The sequence below is a fragment of the Diadema antillarum genome, unplaced genomic scaffold, assembly GCF_040938485.1.
Source record: "Diadema antillarum isolate AM-2024a unplaced genomic scaffold, OU_Dant_1.0 scf00000114, whole genome shotgun sequence".
Lineage (NCBI taxonomy): Eukaryota > Metazoa > Echinodermata > Echinoidea > Diadematoida > Diadematidae > Diadema > Diadema antillarum.
In genome coordinates this window covers 1,600,569-1,626,757 of record NW_027271003.1, presented here as the reverse complement: position 1 = coordinate 1,626,757, position 26,189 = coordinate 1,600,569, and the positions used below count along the sequence as shown (strand labels likewise).

The following is a 26,189-nucleotide window of genomic DNA, read 5'->3' as shown; positions in this document are numbered from 1 at the left end:
ATTTTAGAGGACAGTTGATTACTAGTGCTGTTTGTTTGTTTGTTTGTTTGTTTGTTTTTTTTGCTTTTTGTTTGTTTTTTCTTTTTACATTTTGCTCGTCTATTGTCCGGACAAATTTATTTTGCATTTTGATAATGTGAGTATATCCTGTGACACTCACATGCTAAATCATGCACATGGGAACAAAGTTTACACCGTGCTACAATGTGTAATTTCAAAATGTTCTAGATACGTAACTTAATTTGCTGTGTATCAATACAGAGCGCAAAGTGTGGTTTTTGTTCAAAATTAATTATCCTCAAATATCAAGGTGGTCTGCCCGTGTATTTCTTTGTACCTATTATGAAACGTGTTTGTCTGTTGTTTGTTTGTTTTGATATGTAAACTTTCTACGAGCAGAGAAGTTGTACAATGTGGAAAACTTAATAATACGGTATACTAGTATATTATACAGTTCGACCTCGATTTATATCCGGCCTCCTTTCATCCTGAAATCTCTATTATCCAGACGCGTTCACGCAGTGGAGGACTTTTTTGTTTTTCATTTTGAAAAAAATATGAGAAAAACAGTACCTTTAAACTCACGAAATTCGTTCACTAACATAAACAGACTGTGTGCAAGTTGGATACCAGTAGCCTGCCATTATTCAGGGCAATGCTAGTGAAACAGTAAACAGGAACCATTTGTACTGTCCTTGAGTAATAGAAATTAGCATCAAATAAAAACGAAAGATAGTAAATTGTTATTCCTGGGATTCCAATATACATTCATGACATATACTTTCCCGAACACATAACAAAAGTGGTTATTCCCATTTTACTGAAATCTTATCAAAATTGTAAAGAAATGTCTATGTAGATTCAGACTCTGTACAGTTTGAAGCATTGCTACGCAAACTCCAGGATGAGACAACTTTACTTGTAAAAGATGAAGCAGTATGTGTGGTAAGAAAAGAAAGAAATATTACATTTCACTCGGTTGAAATCACAGGGTTTTAGTCAATTCACTTGAGAAGCACATTGTATTATAAGTTGGTAAAAGAAAATCTTCAAAGTTATCATTCAAACGTTATTCCTATATGGAGGGTAATTTAACGCCGTGATGTAATGTGAAGTTCAGTAAAATACAAAAATCATTTTCTAATTCATTCTTTTACATCAGTGAGATATTGTGCACTGCAGGTTAAAAAAAAAAACATGGAAAAGGAAAAGTGTAAGAGTTTATGGTTCAGTTTATCGGAATTCTATTGTTTTAATATCATGAAATATATTACATTACGATATTGTCCGTATGGGGTTAGATAGAAAACTCTCTGATTGAACATGATGAGGATTCAGACGATGTGCTACAGATTTTGATGAGCTAGTGCCGTACACACATCAAAAAGTAACCCAAAGTATTTTACCTGTTTGACCGTGTGTCTGTAAGTGACTGCAGGTGATTTTGTTTAGACGCTTGCAAATATCGTAAGCTTTCTTTTTTTTTCATGATATGCTTTGTAGAGATTTTTTTTTTCATGAAATGAAATAGTCGATGAAGTGATGTTACGAATTGAATATCTTTTTATCTAAGTGACATATGATAGAAATTTTTAAACGAGAAGTTCTAATAAAAGTGAAATGCGCGATACAACGGTCTCTATTTTCTTGGACCCATTCCAACAATAATGTGTGTGTCGTTATCGGCTGATGATTATGACACAAATGTGTGTGTTATATAATCAACTTGAATTTTCCTTCCCGCGAACATATCTTCTCCAAATTTCTACAGTTGTAGTTTTCGAGAGATTTAAAGGGGAAGGCTAGTGACTGATCTGTGGGAATCAGTGGAAATGCTGGGAGATTATTGTTCCAATCCTTATGGGATTCATTTAAGAGTTCATTGTATATCTATTGTTGTGTGAAAATGATTTGCTTCAGAACGGTCTCATATTCAAGTAATGTGCAGATTAATGCTCCGTCACTGACCAGGGACGCTAACCTGGAAGCATTAAACTGCACATTACTTGAATATGAGACCATTCTGAAGCATATCATTTTCACACAACAGTAGATATACAATGAACTCTTGAATGAATCCCATAAGGAGTGGAACAATAATCTCCCAGCATTTCCACTGATTCCCACTGATCAGTTACTAGCCTTCCCCTTTAATAGGGAAAATTCTTCAACTCCAGATGAAAGACATTATGAAATCGTCTATGATGGCTGTTCTACAACACACACACACGTATATATATGTATATATATAAATATATATATATATATATATATATATATAAAACGAAGAATAAACCGGTAATGCTAGATGCGGAGACTCCTGAAGAAGGTGGATGGAAGCCACCGAAAATTTGAGTTGCTCAATAAACTCATCCTTTCTTATAATTGGCGAAATATTGCATTACCGGTTTATTCTTCGTTACATTGGAGCCAATACGTGAATTTGCAACATATATATATATATGTATAGAATATACATAAAACAAAATCTGTGGAGACATTTTGAACGTTGATTGTTGCATTGACATGACATTATACTTGATGATCATGATTGTACAATGTACGGACATTATCAGCATTCCGAAAGTTCCAGAAGAAAGGGTTGAAACACACACACACACATACACATGAAATTTGACATAGTGACATTTTTGACAATTTGACATTTGACAATGGTCTAGATTGGATGAATTTTACAATTCAGAGCTTAAAGCTTAAATCTTGTGCTAACAGCCACCTACGCAGTCTTATTGTTTGAATGTTTTAAAGAGACTTTGAAAAAATATAGTTGCAAAAAATCTACTCATTATGACGAAACAAGAGGGAGGGGTTTGGAGCCCCTTCTCCTCTCATTCTTCATTTTTTTCAAACGGTTCTTGCTGTGGGTATAAAAGAAACAAACATGGGATCATAAACAACATGTCAGGTTCTGCTTTTTGTCGTTTTTCTTTTTTTTCCATGTAGACTTTTTTTCGTTTTGTCAATTTTACTGAAGTGACTATTTTCGCAAATAAAAAATGGAAAACATATACGAATTAGTGCATAACCACTAGCAAGGGTATACAACTGATAAAAGCTTATAAACAACTTTCTTAAACATTTTCGTTTTTCTTACAACTTTCTTGTTTAGCCAATGTTTTATCTGTTTCCTTGTTCATTCATTTACTGCAAGCAATCGGAAAACCCCATAATCGGCAAACCACCTAATTAAGCATTGAATTGATGAGACCTTTTTATGTTTGTTATAAACAACTCGACAGAAGAATTTTTTCAAGTTAAATTATTTATTTACTGTTTATCAAAATTTATATCCAGTGTCTTTGGTTTAGGGTGCAATTCAGGAAATGAAGAATGGAGGAAGCATTACCAAAGTTTCTTTATTTCGAGTGTTTGTTAATCCGAAAACGAAATGGAATCACAATTTCATTTGTGATCGCATTTTTAGAACAGAACATCAATGATCTTGTGCACACTGTCTTTATTTATTTTCTTCTTTTTTTTTTTTGGGGGGGGGGGTGAAATATAAAGAAAATACTCAATCAATATAGAGCATATCAAATTGATATTCAGGACATTTTGAATCACAAAATAGTTTTCTTTCTAGGTGCACTGTATCAAAATGGAGATGGAAGGAGGGTGAGGGCCCTTTCACAGGAGGGAGCTTTCTTGAATTTTTTGAATTAGAATTATACGATATGCTGAACAGTTCCGGTGAAATAAAACAAAAAAAAAATAATTTTAAAAAGTATCTAATGAGGGAAAATTTAGACTACTAAACCCTGCTATCTGTAACGTCTTGTTCCGCGTGTGTTGCTTTACTGTGTATAGTTGATTAAGTTTATCAGTGTGTATAGCGCTCTCTGGCAAAAACCAAACAAAGAGCAGAGAATGGGGTGGTGAGAGATATCGCGATAATGTTATGTATCACAATAATAACTCGAGGAATGTAAATAAAAGCGAAAGAAAAAAGTCACTTCTCCACCCACCCCACCCATCCCCCCCCCCCAAAAAAAAATAGCTTTACATATACTAGACATACGCCCACGATTCATACAACCTACGAGTCATTCTTGTTCATTAGTCATACAGCCCCACACCACTGTAATGCAGCTCACGAGTTATACAGCTCATGAGATAGACATCACGGGCAAGGCTCGACATCAACACTTTAGTAAAATACGTCCACGAGCTGTATCGCGATTTAGCCATTACGCCGACGATTATAGTGGTGTGGGGGTATTTTAAATATTGCTTACAGTAATCAACAGTTATGTAAATGCAACTATGTGAATTCAAATTCATGGTGACTTATTACGTTAACTGCGCTACTGCATTGGTATTCTTGCAGTACCTGTATAAAATCAGACTACATCATTCTACAGTGAAGTGTAGGCTGTCATAATAGACCAAACACACACTCGCGGGACTATTATCGAAAAGGCTGTTAAAGTGATGGTATAGTATTGGTGCAGATGATGATGATGATGATGATGATGATTTAGCCTATAACTTTTTGAAAGATACTGAGAAACTGTTTATGAGAGATTACAGAGCTATGGTTCTCAGAGGAATTAAATGCTTATTCTATGATAATCGGTTTTGAGATGCCTGACATATCTAAAAACAGAGTAAAACGAAATAATCATAAAAAAGAAGGGTCCCACCTTTTATTCTAATCTCTTTGTTTTGGATATCTTGGTAATTTCAAAGCCGAATTGCATCATAAAAGCATTATTTTGTTTTGTTGAAATTACGTGCTCTTTCACATTTTATAAGTCGGTTTCTCATTATCTGATAAGCAGCGTCTATCATTAGGCGTTTTCACATCAGCCCGATAAAAATCCAAGCTCGAGATATTTTTTAATTTCCCAAGTCAGAAAATAGCGCGCTATTTCGAAACATCGGGCTGATGTGAAAACGCCTAGAGTGGATTGAACGCCTTACCCATGTATTATACACCGCATACGGTGTCTACTATTAACACCACCAGGCGCCAGTGAGGCATGGCCTTTCTGGTCGCAGCTGCAATCGCCTAAGAAGTGCTGTCGGCCGCTGCAAATCTAACCTCGCAAAGTGGGGGTATAGTGAGAATGATGACACCACCTGCCTGTGTGGAGAGGAGCAGACTATGCAACATCTCCTTGTCTGTCCACTTCTACCCAGGGAGGTGGAAGAGAGAGCCTCTCTCTTCCACCTCCCTGCTTCTACCAGAGCATTACACACAAGAAGATCTGGCACCTCTAACGCCTGTACCAGGCAGTGCATCCAAAATTGGATTGGAAGAATCCATTCTGCGTAGTGACTCGAGAAGAAGAAGAATTATCTCATCAAAAAAGTTAGAAATCTGAGGCCAGATCTCACACGAAACTACACCATGCCGTTAATAGCATCCGTATCACGACGTCATTGAACATAGCCCCTATATCAAAGGATATACTTATCAACGCCGACGGATGTCCTTATAAACCTCGCAAGAGTTGATTCTCAGAATAGATATTTTGTATGTACCGTACCTTGATATGGATTTTCTGTTTTATTAGTCAATGAATACGAAAACACAAAAAAGGAAAAATGCCTTGATGATATCCAAGCAACCACACACACAGAGAGATTTTTAAACAAAATGTTTTAATTCTACTTTCTAGGTTAGACAACATTTACTTGCCACTTGCAGTCACTTTAAAGAACCTTTTTGCAAAGGTCCTTCATTACACTGGCATTCAATCTTACAACTTGGACACACACTAATCCACATTGATATGTCGAACTTAAAAGAGTACAAAATTTTCGGCGCAGGAAAGCAAACACGTCCCAAACTCCACAAACACGCCTGATGGCTATAAAACTTGCAATTCACAATTAGATAGACAAAAACTATACAACAGACAAGCAAGCATATTGTTTCTGGTACTCTGCACAAAACAAACAAGTACAGTTCCAATTCTCCCTTTGCCTCACGTTTGTGGTGCACCAAACGTGGAGAATTCGGCATTTCGGAAGTGCGTCACAGCTGAATTCGCCTGACTGTATCGATTAAAGGCCTTGGGTGATATGCGGAAAGTGTTCCAAATCCTGTTCGAGCAGAAGCTCCTCTCGCTGGCGGACAGGTACACACACAACTGCTAACCTGGACTTGGTCCCTTCTCTTTATTAGACCTGCACTATAAAATGCGCAGCTGATTTCCTTTCGAAGCCTACAGTAGTATCGGTTTAACGTCGAGATCGCAATGGCAGCCGCCACGAAATGGAAGACGGCGTCAATGAAAGTAGCTTCCCAACCGACATCTGCTCTGACTCAGGGTGCAGACGACTACGATAGCTGGGACGATAGTTTGGACGATAGCTGGCTGGACAGCGATCTTTCTGACTTCGATCTGTCTGATTGGAGCGATGATTTGGAAGCAGACAGTACGCCAAGTCGTGCGAAATCGGTCAAGAAGAAAGAAAAGGCGAAACCGCGAAAATCGATTGTGCAGGTAAACTGAGAGATTATTACATCTTCACACGTTTTATTCTTTGGAATGATTATACGCCGGATTTTGCTGTAGATTTTTTTTCTTATTTTAAAAGCGATGTACAAAATGTATTAAGGCTAGTTTCTTTACATTTTTCTGTATTTTCTTCAGCACATTCACCAATCTTACTGATCATTCTACAGTATGCCCCCCCCAAAAAAAAAAACAATCACATTTTCGCACTGATAACACCCAATATGATACCTGTCTAAATGCTCCTTCAGTGTCTTAAAATATAACATTTTAGCTCTATTCTACAGAAGGCCCCATTCGATTTGGTAAAGCGATCACAGAGAAATGTGGAGGTTGTAAAGCATTTCATGAGTCTGATTCTTCCAAGTTTAGCACTTCGATGATCTTGTGTGTGAATACAATGGAAAGAACTTGGATGGAAGAGATTCCCGACATCCTCTACAAAATTCATCATTTCACTTTGACCACTGAAGCAAATTGAATTAGGTTTTCTGTAAGATGTGGGCAATGAGTTATTGTTGCATACCTTGAATTTGTATTTAGATTGATTCAATGTTTCAAAGATATCATTGCGGAGAGTCCCGTTGTATTTCTTTTTTTTTTTTTGGGGGGGGGGGATATGGGTATAATGTAAAAGGGTGTGCCACTGCAACTGCGGATGGCTTGCACACAACCAATTCTTGGTCGACAGAGAATCAGCATGTCTTTATTGTCAGCTCCCGGTCAGGTGGGACAAAAAGAAAAGAAAAGAAAAGAAAAGAATCAAACAGAAGTGAAGGATGCTTACATTTTTGAGCAGCTTTGCGTTTCTGGCCTATATAGAGAACATTAATCCCTGGAATTTGTTCGGAAAAAAGGGAGATTTTGTCTGTAAAAGATATGAGGAAGTATAGGGACTAGAGTGTGACAGTACAGCTATCCACTTCTCTGCATGCAGTGACATACCTCCAGAAACTGCCTTCTGCTTGGAGTATCTTCCATCTATTCTTTTATTTATCTGCTTCCATACGTATCTACAAATCTTCCTGTCTATCTGTCTGTCTATTATTCATCTATCAAAATATCAACTCGCGCACTGTTTCTTTCAATCTCTCTATCTATCTACCGTGTCTATCTATCTATCGATCGATTTATAATCATTTTCCTTCTTCCTCTCTGTCTTTCTCTCATTCAATTATTTTCATCTATCTTTCTATCAGTCTGTCAGCGTTTGTAATCAATTTGTATGTGTCTATAGATACACTTTTTTAACATTTTAATAGTTCTCTCTCCTATAGCGGATACAAAGTGTTAATGCAATATGAACTGAGCTAGCCATGCTACTCTACACATATGTCAGTCACACAGAATGCCTGATGGGTATGCTATACACATAATATAGTGCATTTTTACGTTAGCGTCGGTGTCAATTCGCGAAAACATCTCGCGAAAATGCCTATGACCTTCTCATTCGCGAAAATATATGTATGCGAAAATAACAGCGTATCGTAGGGCGTATAATAAGGGTTTTCATACCGCAACTTCCTTTACGTTCGTTTCGTCCTGTGAAGTGAAGGTCATGGTTGTGGAGGCGTTATTTACGATAGCACCATATTGTTAGGCACTGGTCACTCAAGCACAGCTAGGTACAAGTTCCCAAAGTGGCCTCACTGAAATCCGAAATGCGTCCAAGCGGAGAAGAAGAGAAATTCCTGTCCTTTTTATACACAGTATACTTCCGTGCTATAATATGCGTAGGCACGTTACACAGTTAGAATGACAACAGCTCGCACAATGCTCTTTTTTCCTGCGTGTATTACTGAACACCCTTTCCCCGTATGATGTATCTTTCGATTTTAACACCCTATACCTATGGCCAATAATGTCTCCAGAAACGTCATAGCTCACAGGTGAACTTCGGGCATGGACGCACAATAGGTTCGGAATGATAAATTCTTAATATGTCTAGACTAGGTTTACCACACCCCCTCCCCCAGAAAAAAGGAAAAAACTAAACAACGATAGCAATAACATAATCTAAAATTGAATAAAAAACAAGATTTAGAAAATTGTAATTCTTCTCCCGCTACTTGTTGGTTTGATGTGATTTGATTTCTGCATATTTTTAAAGCAAACAAGGTTAAAAGGTAAATTATATTCGATTTCGCATATTTTCAAACAAAATGAAGGTAGAATATGCTTCGTGCTCACTTTTGTACATATTTTACCGGCGATGTTATGGGTATCTAAACATTAGCTAAACCATAAACAGCAGAGGAGAGAGTAGCCTTTTTCAAAGACTCTTTCTCTGTAATACTGAGTAATCGCAAGTGAAGGGAGCAGAGGTTCGTCACACAGTCAAACGGGCATGACATAGGGAATCCCAGTGACAGGCTGCGGCTCTTTCCCCTCAATATAATATCAGAAATAAAAGTGTGACGGTCTTTGAAAAGACTAAGAAGACGACAAGGTATTACCAAGCACATTATTACAAGCGCCAATGCTCTTGATAATTACTCTGTTAACATGTGTTTACGCTTTCAGTCTTATAACATTTTATGAATATTACAATACCGAAAGCAAGCAGTTTTTCATCATAATAGATTTCGTTATTTTTACTCAATATCAATTCATGATTTGTATGTTGATATTAGGTTTCTTTTCAAGGCAAATTTGCAAGAAAGAATAGTGGTGCATGACTGAATTAAAGGATTGTCCCATCGTATATAATGGAATAACTAATGTTTAAGGACAGTAAATTGAATGTCGGATGGATCTATAATATCGATCATTAACTTTGGTTAGTCGAGTAAAATCTGGAGGGATACGAGTTGGATAAGACTGAATTCTGCTTTCTATAGTTGACAGGTTTTTAAAATGCCACTGGTGATAACCCGTTGCAGTATAGAATTGCTACCTCCAAAGTGCTTATGTCAGAAAGTTTTGATGCTGTGAGTCTTTCAACCAAGTTTTTGGTTGGCCAAAGGAAAGTTGATTCTGTGCAATAAGAAGTGTTTTTTTGAAATCTTTCTAGTTCAATTTTCATCATCATTATCAATATTGCTACTGTCATTTTTTGCATTATTGTCATTATCAATGATTTTTAAGTAATCCCCTATCCCTACCAGGGCCTCTCAAATATCAACTTAGTTGCTCTGAGCTGTTCGTCTCGCTGCAAAAAAAAAAAAACAAAAAAAAAACAACAACAATGAAATTAGATTTTCTGTGTCGGGGCACGTCATCACGATTTCTCCATTATAATTATTCGTTACAAGATGTACAGTGACTAAGCGCAAAGGATATGGCTCTCCTACACGTAACTTTGAGTCTACTCTAAACAACTTCATAATGAGGATAAAGGTGCATTTTGGCGTTCGAAATACATATTCCATGCCCCAGATTTAAACTTTAGTCTAAATTTCTCTTTCTTCATTTTTTTTTTGAAATCTGACCTTCAATCAAGGCGCTTTCATTCGCACTTCTAAGTGTTCTGAGTATGTTCTTCACTAATAGTATAAATTTGACACTTGTTAGCAGCAAGTCTGCATGAAGGGGAATTCTGTCCATAATTCTCGCGTCAACTGGGGAGCGCATGTGTAAACAACAACGTCTTGACAAAAGACTATTCCAGTGCACTTTAAAATCACCTGCATGCTTACTCAATAGTTGTGATTTGTTGATATCTTGTATTCTTCAATTTCAAGTGCCAATACATAACCTTTACGAGAGGTCATGAAAGAACGAGTCATTATGAGTGCGTTGAGTTTATTTACAACATGTAGGCCTATACATGTGAATATGATAACATAATAACATAGGGTAAGATACAATAACATGAAAAACTTTTATGAGAATACAATGATATACAAGGTTCTTACAGCTATGCAAGCATATATTTGGCATACTTGTATTTATCTTACATAAGAATACATGTGGTATAATTGATTTAGTTTCATTGAGATTCATTTATCAATGAAAAGGCGAAGAGAATGAATAAGTATGTAATATAGACATATATGCATAGACAAAGGTTCTGGGGCCCGTTGCATAAAAGTTACTATTATGGTAACTTTGCCATCCAATGGTAACTACCATGGCAATAATACTGAACGGCCAATCAAAATCAAGAATTCCATGGAAGTTACCATTGGATGGCAAAGTTACCATAATAGTAACTTTTATGCAACGGGCCCCAGGGAAAAAAAAACAAACAAAAGATAATGTTGTTAAAGGGGAAACCAAAAGTTAGCACAAAGTGCTAGTCGAGAATGGTTCTCCCATTATGGCTACATTGTACAGATGCTTATTGCAAGGCTAATTACATTTCTACATCACACCCTTACCCCTTCATAGAAAATCCTCATAAAAACAAGCTGCTTCTCTGAACTAAGTAAAAGACAGAAAAAGCTGCAGAATCAAGTTTCCGTTTAAATCAACCATTCATTAATAAATGCAATAATTTGATGTCCGAATGTCTATAATTTGGGGGAAATGCAACGTTTTAAGACAGATGCCAATGCGGCTGATGTGCGTTCTCCTTTGTGTGGTTGTGCACGTGTGTGTGTGTGTGTGTGTGTGTGTGTGTGTGCGTGTGTGTGTGTGTGTGTGTGTGTGTGTTCCTTTTGTGGAAAAAGCTCTGAAACTTACTCGCATTTATTTTGGAGCTGTGAAAAAGTTAAATCTTTATGGCAGGATTTCATTGAGTACTTTCAGTTAGAAGAGTTACGTAATTTAGCTTGGCGGGATATACATATTGGTTTAGAAGGAACTTCTCACAGAATCAAACTGTACAACACTCTTATTCTTATAGTTAAACATATGTTATATAAAGCGAGGTCACAGTTAATAACACCGACATTGGTAGAATTAAAAAGGCATTAATGACATGTCGAAAGGAAGAGAATGATATTGCCATAAGAAGAAATAAACCGGGTTTGCATTTGCTGAAATGGGAATGTTTTAAAAATTTGTAAAGGATTAGTTTATTTATGCACCCGTACTTCTCCCTTTTGTGTGTGTTTGATTACTGACTTCTTTTCTTTAGATATTTTTGAGTTCAGAGATAAGTATTGTGTATATAAAATATATATGCAGGTATGTGGATATGTATATTGTGTGTATGATATGTGTATGCGCATGCATGTATTGTGTGTATGCAGCATATATCCTAAGCATAATTAGCATAATTATTATGTTCTGAATGCGAGCAGAAATAACTGTGTGTAGTGGTGAGTGAATGTGTGTGCAGGGGTGTGGAAGTGTGTTAAGTGGATGTGTGTGTGTGTGTGTGTGTGTGTGTGTGTGTGTGTGTGTGTGTGTGTGTGTGTGTGTTAAGCGGATGTGTGTGCAGGTGGTGGGTGTGTAAATGGGTGGGTGGATGAAAGGTGGATGAGATGAGAGGTGGATGAGAGGAGTGTGTCTGTCTCGGGTAAGGAGGTGGATGTAGTGTAGAGGGTGGGGAGGTGGTTTAGAGATGAGAAGGACGTTTGTTGTGTTTTTTTTGGGGGGGTTTAAAGTTTAAAGTTATGAGTAGTTGAGGGTTGGGTATGGTGGAAAGGTGGAATGAGGGTGATTTATGTTGTTGTTGTTGTCATCGTTCTTTTGATATAATAGAAATTTCATTTCCTGTTTTTTTAGTGTTTGGCTAAATTGCTCACAAATGCATATATGAATTCTGCTTGTTTGTTTTGTAGTTAAAAAGGAATGATCGGATAATTCATTCTATTTCCTCTCTTCTGTTTGATATCTGCCTTAAAATGAATTGAATGATTATTCTTGTTTTATGGATTATGGATTATGTCTCATAACTGTAGGAATATCTACATGATTTATGACAGATGTTATGTAGAATGTGTGTAATTTTTTTGAATTGTTATATTCTCAAAGGAAATGGAATTAATAAAAAGATCACTGAAAACAAAAAAAAGAAGTGTGTACATGCATGTAGCCTACACGTGAACAGGCGTTGATGGGGGGGGGGGGGGGGCTCTTGATATACATACTGTACATAACCGAATACAATAATTCAACCGCGAATAGAGTTTTTGTTTATCGCACTAACAATCGTGTGTCTCACTATCGGATATCGTTTGGTTTGAGGGAATGAGAGAGAATGAAAACGGAACTGTGTCATCCGTTGCATACCTGGTATTGTTATTCGTTGCACACGAAAGGACAAAGTTTTTGACGCCCTTGATCACAATGCAGCGACGGATACAATCATTGTACACAGGGCATAAGTTTGGCCACTGGTGAAAGTCAATATACACTTTAGTGTAAACTTTGCGTGTGTAGAAATCCTCGGCACTGGAAACAGTGCTCCACCGTATAGTTACATGTTTATTATATCTATAGGGGCCGAGACCTGTTCTGTTTAAAACACTGTAACTTGTGCCGAGCATAACTGGGTGGCTTTCAAAATAAGAAGAAAAGACTATTCAATAGCTTTTGCAATAATCATGTTGTATAACTATATCGATTCATAAATCAGCTATTTTTAGGCATACCGAACCCCCCCTTTAATTTAAGGCTGAAATAGACATGATAGACATTAACATTTAAAATAACACTCAAACGGAACAGTATGCTATGATTCATGAGATGAAACAAAGAAAGGATGCATGTTTTGAAAGGCATCTTTAGATCGATGTCAATATTGAGGAAAATATATATACACCACCACATTTATCACTCATGCACCCAGGGGATATTGTCCTGTATATCATAATAGTATTTAGATAGCTCATTCGTTATGTAGTCCCTATGCACAACATTTTTAATTTTCAAAACAATTCATAGTGCAACCCTCAAAGGGTGAACATTTGAAAAGCTCAATAATGGAGATGAGGCAAGACAATTTTGTCCAAATTTATCCCATTTCTGCCGGTTGTTGCATAATAAAAAACAAACAAGGTTTTATGGATTATGGATTATGTCTCATAACTGTAGGAATATCTACATGATTTATGACAGATGTTATGTAGAATGTGTGTAATTTTTTTTTTAATTGTTATATTCTCAAAGGAAATGGAATTAATAAAAAGATCACTGAAAAAAAAAAGTGTGTACATGCATGTAGCCTACACGTGAACAGGCGTTGATGGGGGGGGGGGGGGGGGGGGGGCTCTTGATATACATACTGTACATAACCGAATACAATAATTCAACCGCGAATAGAGTTTTTGTTTATCGCACTACACAATCGTGTGTCTCACTATCGGATATCGTTTGGTTTGAGGGAATGAGAGAGAATGAAAACGGAACTGTGTCATCCGTTGCATACCTGGTATTGTTATTCGTTGCACACGAAAGGACAAAGTTTTTGACGCCCTTGATTCACAATGCAGCGACGGATACAATCATTGTACACAGGGCTTAAGTTTGGCCACTGGTGAAAGTCAATATACAGAGACTTTAGTGTAAACTTTGCGTGTGTAGAAATCCTCGGCACTGGAAACAGTGCTCCACCGTAGTTACATGTTTATTATATCTATAGGGGCCGAGACCTGTTCTGTTTAAAACACTGTAACTTGTGCCGAGCATAACTGGGTGGCTTTCAAAATAAGAAGAAAAGACTATTCAATAGCTTTTGCAATAATTATGTTGTATAACTATATCGATTCATAGATCAGCTATTTTTAGGCATACCGACCCCCCCCCCCCCTTAAAGGCTGAAATAGACATGATAGACATTAACATTTAAAATAACACTCAAACGGAACAGTATGCTATGATTCATGTGATGAAACAAAGAAAGGATGCATGTTTTGAAAGGCATCTTTAGATCGATGTCAATACTGAGGAAAATATATATACACCACCAACATTTATCACTCATGCACCCAGGGGATTATTGTCTTGTATATTATAATAGTATCTAGATAGCTCATTCGTTATGTAGTCCTATGCACAACATTTTTAATTTTCAAAACAATTCATAGTGCAACCCTCAAAGGGTGAACAATTGAGAAGCTCAATAATGGAAATGAGGCAAGATAATTTTGTCCAAATTTATCCCATTTCTGCCAGTTGTTGCATAATCAAAAAACAAACAAGGAAACAAACTACAGACGATTTGTTTCTGCCTTCTGCTTTACCGCTTCAACTACATGTAAATGTAATTCATTGATTTGATAAGGTGCAGTTGCTGAACATTCAGCGCTTTGTGTGACACGGACCGCACAATGACAAGTCGACGTAAAATTCGCCAAGGTGCGTTGTTGCCTTCTTACCCTAAACGAGACACGAGCTTTACCCTTGCAATAAAACATATAAACAAAATTTACAGTAAATTGATGATGATAGAATGGTATATGCCATTGGCTAGTGGTGATTGGTAGGGAGGTCAAAATATCAAAAGTGGTAACTGGAAAGGACTTGTGTATTAAGAAAACAAAAAGGAAATAAGTGATACAATCACATGGTGTAGTCGGAATTAATGGCCTTTAGCAGGGAGGGTACACCTCCCAGACTTTAGCAAGTGAAATTTCAGGTCAATGGTAAGTTTGCTTCCTTAAGTATTGTTAAGGGTATTAGGATCAGTAAATTTTATTGCTGAAAGTATGATATAATTGGTAAAAATTTGTTACGTCCAGTGTTAGTCCCAAAGACATAATGGTAATTGAAAGGTGGGCCAACGGTAGGCTTGTTTCGTACGAATATCGCCGAGACAGGAAATTTACGTGTATAAAATTGAAAGACATCGAAATATTAATGGTAATTGAAGGGTAAATATTTATGATGATCCTACTGGCAACTGGAGTTTGAAAGGCAGGTCAATGATAGGTTTTTCCACGTGAACAGAAAAATTGTGTATTGAAAGCTAGAACAAATCAATAAAAGTTGATACATTGCTCTCGACCAATGATATTGCAGGATTCTCTCCACCCGTTCTGTGATCATGATAATGGTAATTGCAGTGGCGGATCCCGGGGAGCTCACCGGGCGTGAGCCTCCTTTATTTTTGCTAAAACAACAACAAACAAAAATAAAATGGGGGGGGGGGGGGGGCTGCGACCCCCTTTAATTTTGTAAAGGCGCCCCTCCCCCCTCTATGGAATTCCTGCATCTCCCCCTGAATTGAATGGTAATCCCAATGGTGAGAGGTAGGCATATATCAAAAGGAACCTATGACCCTGCACCACAAAACAAACAAAAAGTCGCCAGAAATGGATTTCTAGTTAAGAGCATTATTCAGAAAGAGCAGACTTCAAGCTTTAAAATGATGTATAACTCGAATTATATCTACTCTCCTAACCTATCTTGATATTGGAAAGAAAGCACACATTCAAGAAAAGTGTGAACTGAGAAAAGAGGCTCTGAAGCACAGTGTCAATTCAAGCGTTTAATCTTCACCAAGCCGTGCTACCTGTGCAATGAATGGGACAAAAAAGCAGGATGAAACTACCGGTTTAACCACAATGAAGGGATTATCAGATTAAGCTTTAATTGCGCATGTTCTATTAACACATTCTGTCCATGATAAATGTCAACTTTGAAATCAGGAGCATTATCCTTTCTAAACAAATGCTAAAGTTATTAGAGTTGATGGTGATGAGTGTGTACAGGGTTTTATTAAGAAATGAAAGGGGGACTCTAAAGACACACCTAATCACTCTATTCTTAAAAAAAAATGTTCGAGATAAACTTCTAAAAATCACACTTTTCTGTTCATTTTATGCTACCAAATTTTAGCATAGTAGAAGAAGACTTGCTCTTTCAGAAAATATAAAAGAGTCAAGATTGACGAAATTGAGCCTTTCCACCTATTGTCAGTCCTCACAGAAAATCAGTGTGTGTGACTTTTTGTTCGTTTTGTGATGCGCGGTCACTAATGGTACATGACTAGTATAAGATAGGCTTTCTACCATGTCTATACTCCATAAAGAGTTGCACTTGAAACCCTATAGCACTCGCTGATTGCACCATCATTGCCCTACCCGCAGATTGCCCGCTCTGGACAGCTAGAAAACCTCCGGACCCTGCTAAATGAACTCGACGACGATGATGTCAACAACGAGATCAATGAACACGACGGAAAAAACTATAGCGCCCTCCATTATGCCGCTCAAAGTGATAACGTGGAGATGGTCAGGCTTCTGGTTAACCGGGGAGCAGGTATTTTTTTTTTTGTCCCATCTTTCTATGCTCTCGTTCATTGCTAGTATTCCAATGGTAATAATAATAATAATAATCATTATAATAATCATAATAACAATAATAATTCACAATGAGTAGTATATTCTTTTTTCTCTAGATTTTTTGTTATTCGTCTGTAGGTTGTTGTTTGTCTCTGTCAAAGAGTTTTAGAAATTCTTATAATATATAGTTACCAAATAATATTTCTGACTTTCAGATGTGTTACACATTTCTCTGACTAGCGTGCAATGATTGTGCTTTTTATTTCACTTTGTGCAACTTTAATGAATCTAACAATGTCCATCTAGTCTTTGTCTTGAATACATAATAAGGGCCTACAGATAAAGTGGAGTCCAGAGATGCGTTTAAAAAGAAATAGCACTCTATGATCAGGCTGACTCTTCTTCTGTCCCGATTCTGTCTGTCAATTCCAATTTAGAGGTGGAGCGAACCGTTTAACTTTTAACTTGAGGTTATTGGCATTTCTTCATACACTAACTTGTCATTTTCTTAAAATTACATTCTGTAGATAACTAATGATGTCTGGCATGTGTCAAAGTTAACATAAGCCTTTCTCCTGGGGCGATGATGAGCAAAAGCAATATCTGGACTTTTTCTTAAATGTATCTTACACTTTTATACGTATACTTTTAGCAATATTTTTTTTTAATTAAAGTTTATTCATTTTATAAATTAGTACATTTAGACATAGACATAGATTTATACCTCTGTATTCAAAGCCCCAATTCTAATACTAGTCCTTCTGTTACAGCAGTTCTCCTATTTCAACAACTTTGCTTTTGTGTTGTCATAAAAGTAGCAGCATAACTAGTACATTGTACCTCTGTACGTTCCGATCCCGTGTTCTGTATGTCTTTATAAATCAACGGTCATTACTCAATGATATCTTGACTTGTCATGACAATATTGATTTTGTTTGCCAACCTAGTAAACTCATCCTAACAATGATTTCGTAAAATTTAGACGTGAATGACATCGGCGAGGCTTCTAGACGACCGCTTCATTTCGCCGCAGCAGCCAGAAAGGAGAAAGACCAAACCAAGGTAATCTTAAAGGGGGATCTATAGACCGATTCTGTGACGCGCTATGTGTATTTTTGGCATGGGCAGCGCCATTACTGTGGTATCTCAGCCGACCCCCCCCCCCCCCAGTGCCGTACGGCACTGACCCCCCCCCCCCTCCCACTCCCCCACCCCTCTCCCTACATTAGCACGCGCACGGAATGAAAAACCGATGCATGGTTGCTTTAGCCAATAGGCGTCTCGTACTGAGTGCGCGAATGTTTGCTTAGTGCGCGAACCTTTGTTACAAGTGCGCGATAAACATGTTGCCCGTGGGGTGGGGGAGAGGAGGGGGGGTCGGCTGGGACACCGCAAAATGAGCTCATGGCTGCGCCCAGTGCCACAAATTGTCTGCTGCCCTCAACGAACCCGAATCGGTCTATACGAACTACATATTCGTTTAATCATTTTGTTTTTAGGTTATTTGAAACATATCACATAGTTATCATTTTGAGTCTGTACCTTTTCATTTTGAATGTCTAAATTCTAATAGGTGGCTCATCGAATTACATTATTATAGTTATCATAATAATAAACATATTATAGAATAACCATAATTTCTTTTTACGACTCACGCAACGTCTTTGACGGGTGTGACGTTCTGGTCCGTTAAGGAATTTCCTCTCATGGTTTCATTCCCATTACGACGCGAAAAGGCACATAATGACTTATTGTACTGTTCGCAAGCGAGCAGTGAAGTTGTTCACGAACAATAACGAAAAGGGAACAAAAACAGGTATTAGTGATGGACCATCGATACATGCTTAAAGGGAACGCAAACCCAAAGAGCAATGTGGATTGAGTAAAAGCATTAATATTAATAGAACACATCAGTGAAAGTTTGAGGAAAATCGGACAATCGATGCAGAAGTTATGAATTTTTAAAGTTTTGGTGCTGGAACCGCTGGATGAGGAGACTACTAGAGGTTATGACGTATGAGTGGACAACAATATGAAGAAAATATAAAAGGAATTTCACAAAAAATCACTTTTATAGCAAAATGAAAGAGTACTTGACTAACCGCTTTCAGAAAACGGGGGGAATAAGTGCTACCCCTAACATATGTCAGTATCAAGTTGATGGAATGTGTAATTTTCATGAAAAATGAATTTCTATTGAATTCCCTTTATATTTTCTTCATGTTGTAGTCCTCTCATACGTCATAACCTCTAGTAGTCTCCTTACCCAGCAGTTCCAACACCAAAACTTTAAAAATTCATAACTTTTGCATCGATTGCCCGATTTTCCTCAAACTTTCACTGATTGTTCTACTAATGTTACTGCTTTCACTCAATCCACATTGCTCTTTGGGTTTACGTTCCCTTTAATATTCTTCACGACAGGAAAAACATAATAAACGAACAACGAACAGGAATAAAAATATCCAAATTCAGTTTCTTGTGTGTGTGTGTGTGTGTGTGTGTGTGTTTGTGCGTATGTGGTTTTTTTTGTTTTTTTGTTGTTGTTGTTTTGCTGTTGTTGTTGTTGTTGTTGTTTGGGGGATGATGATGAAAACGAGACTTCTGCTATCATCATTGCAACGAAAATGCTTCTAACCAGTGATGTATTAATGATAAGGATAGTGATGATAGCCATGATTCGTATGATCTAGAAGTATACTTCGAATCTGTAACTATTATGCAAACAAAATCATTCCTCTTCGCAGTCTGAAGTCGGGAAGAGGCTCTCGAAGCTTCCAGAAGGGGCAAAGCGGAGGATGTCAAAAGCGCCAAGCGACAGCGTTACGAGGATCCTCGTGAACGGTGGGGCAGAAGTAAATGCCCAAGACAACAGAGGGCGCACTCCACTTTATATAGCCGCTTCGCTCGGGAACTCCGAAACGGCGAGTCATCTGCTAGAGAGTGAAGCTATAGATATTGAGGTATGTAGGCCCTAACCTTGCTAATAACTTTTTTTTTTCTCCTCTAACATCAAAAAGGAATAAAACATTAGCTCTGATGTGTACAACGTAGGACCTAACAATTATAAGCATTGATTTGACTGAATGCTGCTATCAGAATGCAACCACATGTCCAGCATTTGTGTCGATAGCTAACATTCCCATTGCCCTTGATATAGGAAAAGACAATAGCTGTTCGGAAATGCCATCATTACTTCAGAATTTTCTTAAGCTCAGGCGTTCACCATCAATGTCAAACGTTGTTTTGACCGTGTAAATGCTGCCATTGCGAATACCACCACAGCAGCTTTTGTGTCAACAAATATAGCACTCTCGTTGTCTCTGCTAAAGCCGTGAAAAATAACTGTCCAGTAATCCTGTTATCACTTAAGCTTTACTTTTACTTTGCAACGTGTTCGACACACGACCTGGCTCATGGTGCACCATCATAGTGCGTGGACCAACGCGGCATTACGGCCCTCCTTGCCGCCTGCTTCTACGGGAAGACGGACGTCGCACTCATGCTCATCAACAAAGGCGCCAATCTGAACGTGTGGGACGACAACTTCGACACCCCACTCCATTTCGCCTTCAGGGAGGGCAACAAAAAGGTCGCCCGCAGAATCATCGAGAAGGGGAAGCAGGAGAAATGCTTGTCTGAGGTGAGATTGTCATTAATTCTTCATCTCTTCCTCTCCATTCATCCCTATCTCTTTCATGAGATGTTATGCATGTATGTATTTATCATTGTGTATATTACATCTAAAGTACGAAACATATTATCAGAATGGTTACTACTGTTGTATTACATGGATAACTGCAAGCAGAAAAATGTCATGCTATCTTTCACCCCCAGCTGCTGGTAGAAACCAACCAGAACGTTGTGGCGCCGATTCACGAGGCGGTGAGATATGGCCACAAAGACCTGGTCCAACTCGCTCTGGAACACGGTAAGGTCGACAGACTAGGCACAGGGCCTTGGTCTTTTTCTTCTTTTCGTTTCTTTCTTTCTGAATTGAAATGCAGTGGTTGCTGCTGCCATTTCTTTTAATATGAATAGAAAATGATATCTCTGTGAGTAATTATTATTGCCTCCCCACCAGGAAAAATTATAATGATTGCATTGAGGCCTATTTTTATCTTTTCATATCTTGGTTTTTTTTAATTACGTGTATGTGTCTTTAATGATGATGATGATGAAGTCTTGTATAGCGCCGGTATCCGTCAAGTCAGTCGCTCATGGCGCTTGCTCCAAAATGAATACATAATTCAGCTTAAATTTCATGGGTGCACCGCTTGTGATATGACAGTTAAAATAAAAAGAAATAGTTCCAGGAAGTAATTGTCTCCAAATGTGTAAACATACATTTTTACACATTGGCTAGTTTTTCAATTTGAAGAGATGGGTCTTGAGGGCTGTTTTAAAAGATTCTGTGGTAAGAGCTCTGCGGATAGACTGTGGAAGGCCATTCCATATCTTTGCAGCAATTATCATGTTGTTATGTTGTTTGTAGTAAATGTTGTTCAGTGGATTACGTTGTAAGGCTGTTGCATAACCGAAAGGGATACTTTGAAAAAAAAAGCATGATAAACCAATAAGGGAAATACATGCACAAAGCGAATCAATGTTACAAAAATAGCTTAAAAAACAGAACAAAAAAAAAATAAACAGCGATTTAATTTGGTGAAACATGAAATGCTAAAGAATAAATAAAAAAAAAATCTGATCTCCCTCTCTCCTCCTTATACTGGCAGTGCAGACATCTTCACTCATGCAGTGCGTCCGGTATTGCTTAGGAATAATATGTGATCTTATTGATCTAATGCTATATAGAGCAGGCGGAGACATGACCGAAAGAGGCTTTCCTATCATTTCAATTAAGAAATGAAATGTAATAGGTATATATCTGTTAAATAATATTAGTTTATATATATATATATATATATATATATATATATATATATATATCTGTGCGTGTGCACATGCGCGTATAGTGTGCTTCGATGTATGTTTTCCTAAAGCTAAAGCAAAAAAAAAATAGAACTGTTGGTCTCTTTTTTTTTGTACAGTGGGAACTGGGCAGCGTGACGAAATAGACAATGAAGAAAAGGACGATGACGATTCCGATTCTGATGACGAAGATGTGCTCAACTACGGCGGCGAAAACGACAACACTCCCCTCCACGAAGCCTGTATTGTCGGCCGTCTGGAAATGGTCAAGATGTTATGTGAAAAGGGCGCGAAAATTAACGTCCAAAACTGGGACTATCTATCCCCACTGCATTTTGCATGCGCAAACAACCATCAACAAGTTGCTGAATATTTGATCGAAAAGTAAGTGTCGAATATCCGCCCAAAGGTGTGAAAGATTTATGCTGTCCATCATTCTTCAGCAAAACAAAGCTTACTTTCTTCTACCGTAAGTCTAAAAAAATTACAACGAGACCGTCCGTAACAATAACTATGAAAATAGTGCGTCAATCCAAATACAATTTCAGGGTATGACAATGTAACTTATTACCCACATCCTACACAAAACACCATCCGATTTGCTTCAGTGGTCGAAGAGGAATGAGGATCTTTGTAGAGCGAGTCGGGAATCCCTTCCCTCCAAGTTCTGTCCATTGTGTTCACAGTTCCAAGAGCATCCGAGTGCTGAACTTGGAAGAAACAGGCCCATGACATGCTTTACAACAATCCATAATTCTCTTTTACCACTTAACCGAATTGACTGGGGTTTACTGCAAAATGTTGGAAAGAAGTTTCTTTCCCTGAAATAGCATTTAGACGAATCAATCATTTTGAAAGTTATCAATGCGAAAATCGATTGTATTTTTTTGGACGTATTGCATTTATTCTTTCAAATATTGCAAAATCGTTTGAACTATGAAAAATTTGAACACATTACATAACTTGAATTTTTTTTCTTCTCTCTCTCTTTCTCTCAGGGGGGCAATCATGAGCCTAGCAGACGACGAGGGTCTGACACCTCTCCAGACGGCGGCCAACTCCAAAAGCTTTGACACCATTATCGCCCTGCTCGATTACCAGCGCAACCTGGACACGAGCACGAACGCCAAAGACAACCAGGACGCCGCCGCCGAGCTACTCAAGTGGGCGGCAGAAGAGAACAAGGCCGATACTTTGCAGGTAGGTCGCGTGTTATCTGTCGTGCTTTTCTAGCTTAGTAATACCTCAATTGTATTTCTTCGTTACTTTTTCTCACCAAATCAATGGTGCCTTTCCTGATACTTCCCCTCTACCCATTCTTTTTCCTATATCTTTACAGTTGCCTCTGTTTCATCGTGCACATCTTCTTCTTCTCATGCCTCTTCATTTCAAGTTTTTTTTCTTTGTTCTTGTTTACATTCCTTTTCTTTCCTTTCCCGTGTTTTCTTCCTTTTCCCTTGTCCCCGTCCTCCTTTTCTCTTGCTATCACGCCTTCCTTTTCTCTTTTCTTTTCCACCAGTCCACTCTCCTTCCGTTTTCTTCATTTAGATTTGCCCTCTACTAGATGAGTATTGCACAATTTTAGGGATTCTTATTTGTTTATTATTTTATTCTGTGCCACTTCGAAGAGAAATTGATAGGATATCCATCTGATCAGCAAAAGATATATATATAAGGCATATGACCTTCATTGGGATACTTTTATTACCTCGATCGCTTGGAATACGTAAAGTTCCACGAATTCTGGCAGTAAAGGGCAAAAACTTTAATCGTAGATGCTTTGCATTCGTTTTTCTCTCTTTGATTTAGCTACTTCTTCACCAAGGCCGCAAACTACATGGCATGAGCGATGACGACATCACAAAGTTCATCCAAGGCGCATCGAAGAACGGACACACTGAGTGAGTCCAACTGGAATCAAATTTACTACCAAATGTATATTATCATAAGTACTCACTAAAACAGCAGAAGTTATGCTATGTTTATTATCATTAAAAAATGCTTCCCTCAGCATTTTACAATTTTTCGTCACTCAAAGATCACTTGCATATACACCCAACACATACATGCAACAATATCCACTTCAATCATCACAGGATATTGCTAGCGCATCAACAGTCCTCAGACTTCACGGTTCCGGCAAATTGAACTCCTTGCAGAATTTCCTCAGGCATTTAAGCCTCCTAACTTCTTTAAAATAAAATAAAAAATATCATACTTTAGCCTATGAATAAAATCAATATGTAACGAATTGAATACATTTTACCCTAAGCATAGTATAAAAGCTTTAAAACTCACTTTATTATCAAGCAACCTCCTTCCGCCCTCCCCCTCCCCCGTTTCTAGCCCCTCATGTACATGCACCTACGCCTCATGTATTAAGAAAGTAAACACAGATCAAATTTTGCATGTTTAGTTTCGTATTTTGGAAATGTATTTTCTTTCTGAGATTTCGTCCATGAAAAAGTTGCAGAAACCAATACATGAAATGAAAAGAAAAAATAAATAAATGCTCGTTACTCGTCCTAAGGGAGGCGTTACAGTTTTAACGTATAATCGCCTATACATCATCTAATGGGGACATCACCTTTTATTCTCCTACATAAATTATATATTCCCATCTCTCACTCCATCTCTCCCCCTCTCCTAAACATCACTCTCCGTTTCTATGTCTTTCCTCTGTCTCCTGTGTCTCTAACTCCGCCTATCACCTTCACCCCTAATTTCCCACTTTTTCCTCCCTCATTCTTCTTTCCCCGTTCTCCGCTGCAGAACCGTGACAGCTCTCATTCGATGGAAACGGGAGGTGGTCGATGAATGCGACGATGACGGCAACACTCCGCTCCATCACGCCGCAGAAGCCGGGCACGACATCACGGTCCAGGAGCTCATCAAGGCAAAGGCCAGAGTGAACGACGAGTGAGTGACAAGATGCAAGATGCCAATGTCATACAAGCCTCGAAACAAGGAACAGAACAAAAAACGCTGCCATTCCCGTTTCATATAAGTTGTTGTCAGTTATAGAACTGACACATTTGTTTGACAAATTCACTTTCAGCCAATCAGATGCGATGATTTCAGTACCTTATAACAACTACCGTACCTTGTTATTGAAACGGGGTTCTGATTCATTTTATGTCTATTTTCCTCGGGAGTAGTCAAAGTTAACCTTTCAAGTTTGATCGAATCGGGATTGTTATTTACTGATTTCAAGAAAACATGAGGAACTTAAATTTAGCAAGGATTTGCATCTGATGGAACATGAGGTCATCTTTTTTTTCATTATTTTAATCGTGAGATGAGATGACTATAACTTCAATTGACAGATGGGGTTGTGGCGATTCAAGATCTTACACACTGAATCTATGACATAGTCTATTTGCATCATTAACTGTTTACCATTTCGTACATGCTCGATTACACCCACCTCGAAGTTCGGCCTGATAAAATGGATTGGAGGCAACTTCTACCAATAATAGTCAATATCATGATGATATCCGACTTCTTTTGCAGCTTCAGGTGTTTTTACACACGATTCTAACTTTCACTGCAGGAATTTTGAGAGTGGAAACGAACGAACACCTCTTCACTATGCTGCCGCCAACGGCTGGATCCGTACAGTAACTCTGCTCCTAAAGTCAAAAGCTAACATCAACGCTGACGACATGTTAAAGGTATTTTACTCTTCCTGTCTCCTCCTTATTCTTTTCTCTCTTTTTTTTGGGGGGGGGGGGGTGAGAGAAGTGGGGACACTCGACTATATTATCAATTAAATAATTTCAGATTTCATTATGAATTAGAATTATTAGAATTTGCACAAAATTGACGACGTTTACTAACGAATACCTTGAACTCAGGGAACAGGGAAAAGGTCAACTTCAGTTTACCAAAACTGTGACAAAGGAGAGATTTTGGAAATTGATTTAAAAAAATCGTTCGTGTTTCGCTAATGGTATCCTGAGGCGATTGTATTTACATTTTCTGTTTAATTGAGGGTGTAAAATCGTCGTGTTATATCATGTATATTATGAAAAAATGTACATTCAAAAGTGTCATCATCATAATCAAGAAATTGAAATCATATGTTAATTGTTGATGTGAACATGATTACGTGCTAAGAACTACAATATTTTTCATAGATGACACCTCTTCATCTCGCGTGTAAAAACGGTCACACCGACATGGTCAAACTCCTCGTCTACAGCGAAAATGCCGACATTCTTCTCCGAGACAAACATGGTCTGAACTGCCTCGACCACGCCATCGACAACGGGCATGAGTATGTGTAGGAAAAGCAATGATATTTGATCAAATGTAACAAATATCAATCTAACTTGGACCATGCAATCGCTGTCTAATGTGGCATATCCTCTTTGTAATGAAACGTAGGCTGACTTGCCTGGGCCCTGTTTTATGAAGAGTTATGATTAGTTATTGATTTCTATCATAAGTCTATGGCAGCCTGTGTTGTGAGGGAATTTACAATCGATTATATCTTTTGATTAAACGGGGCCCTGGACTCATACTAATATAGCCATTTCGATTGTCAAAAATCATTATTGATTGACTTCAGCGCTTTATAAGAGGCCACTATTATTATTATTTTATCTACTCAAGCTTTGCTGAGCAATTTGGTTTTAATATTTGAACA

The 26,189-nt window shown here is 37.9% G+C and overlaps 1 protein-coding gene across 1 annotated transcript in view; it reads left to right on the top strand.

Moving 5' to 3' along the window:
• Positions 1–6,124: 6,124 nt before the first annotated feature.
• Positions 6,125–26,189, top strand: part of LOC139719779 (uncharacterized) — a 30,938-nt gene continuing 10,873 nt past the window's right edge. Inside the window, exons 1-12 of the mRNA XM_071631163.1 lie at positions 6,125–6,476; positions 16,412–16,583; positions 17,589–17,668; positions 19,354–19,569; positions 20,040–20,249; positions 20,444–20,537; positions 21,658–21,922; positions 22,537–22,738; positions 23,348–23,439; positions 24,311–24,457; positions 25,092–25,212; positions 25,678–25,817. Of these exons, the coding sequence (XP_071487264.1) occupies positions 6,228–6,476; positions 16,412–16,583; positions 17,589–17,668; positions 19,354–19,569; positions 20,040–20,249; positions 20,444–20,537; positions 21,658–21,922; positions 22,537–22,738; positions 23,348–23,439; positions 24,311–24,457; positions 25,092–25,212; positions 25,678–25,817 (1,988 nt within the window). The 5' untranslated portion in view covers positions 6,125–6,227. The remainder of the gene's footprint in view (positions 6,477–16,411; positions 16,584–17,588; positions 17,669–19,353; positions 19,570–20,039; positions 20,250–20,443; positions 20,538–21,657; positions 21,923–22,536; positions 22,739–23,347; positions 23,440–24,310; positions 24,458–25,091; positions 25,213–25,677; positions 25,818–26,189) is intronic.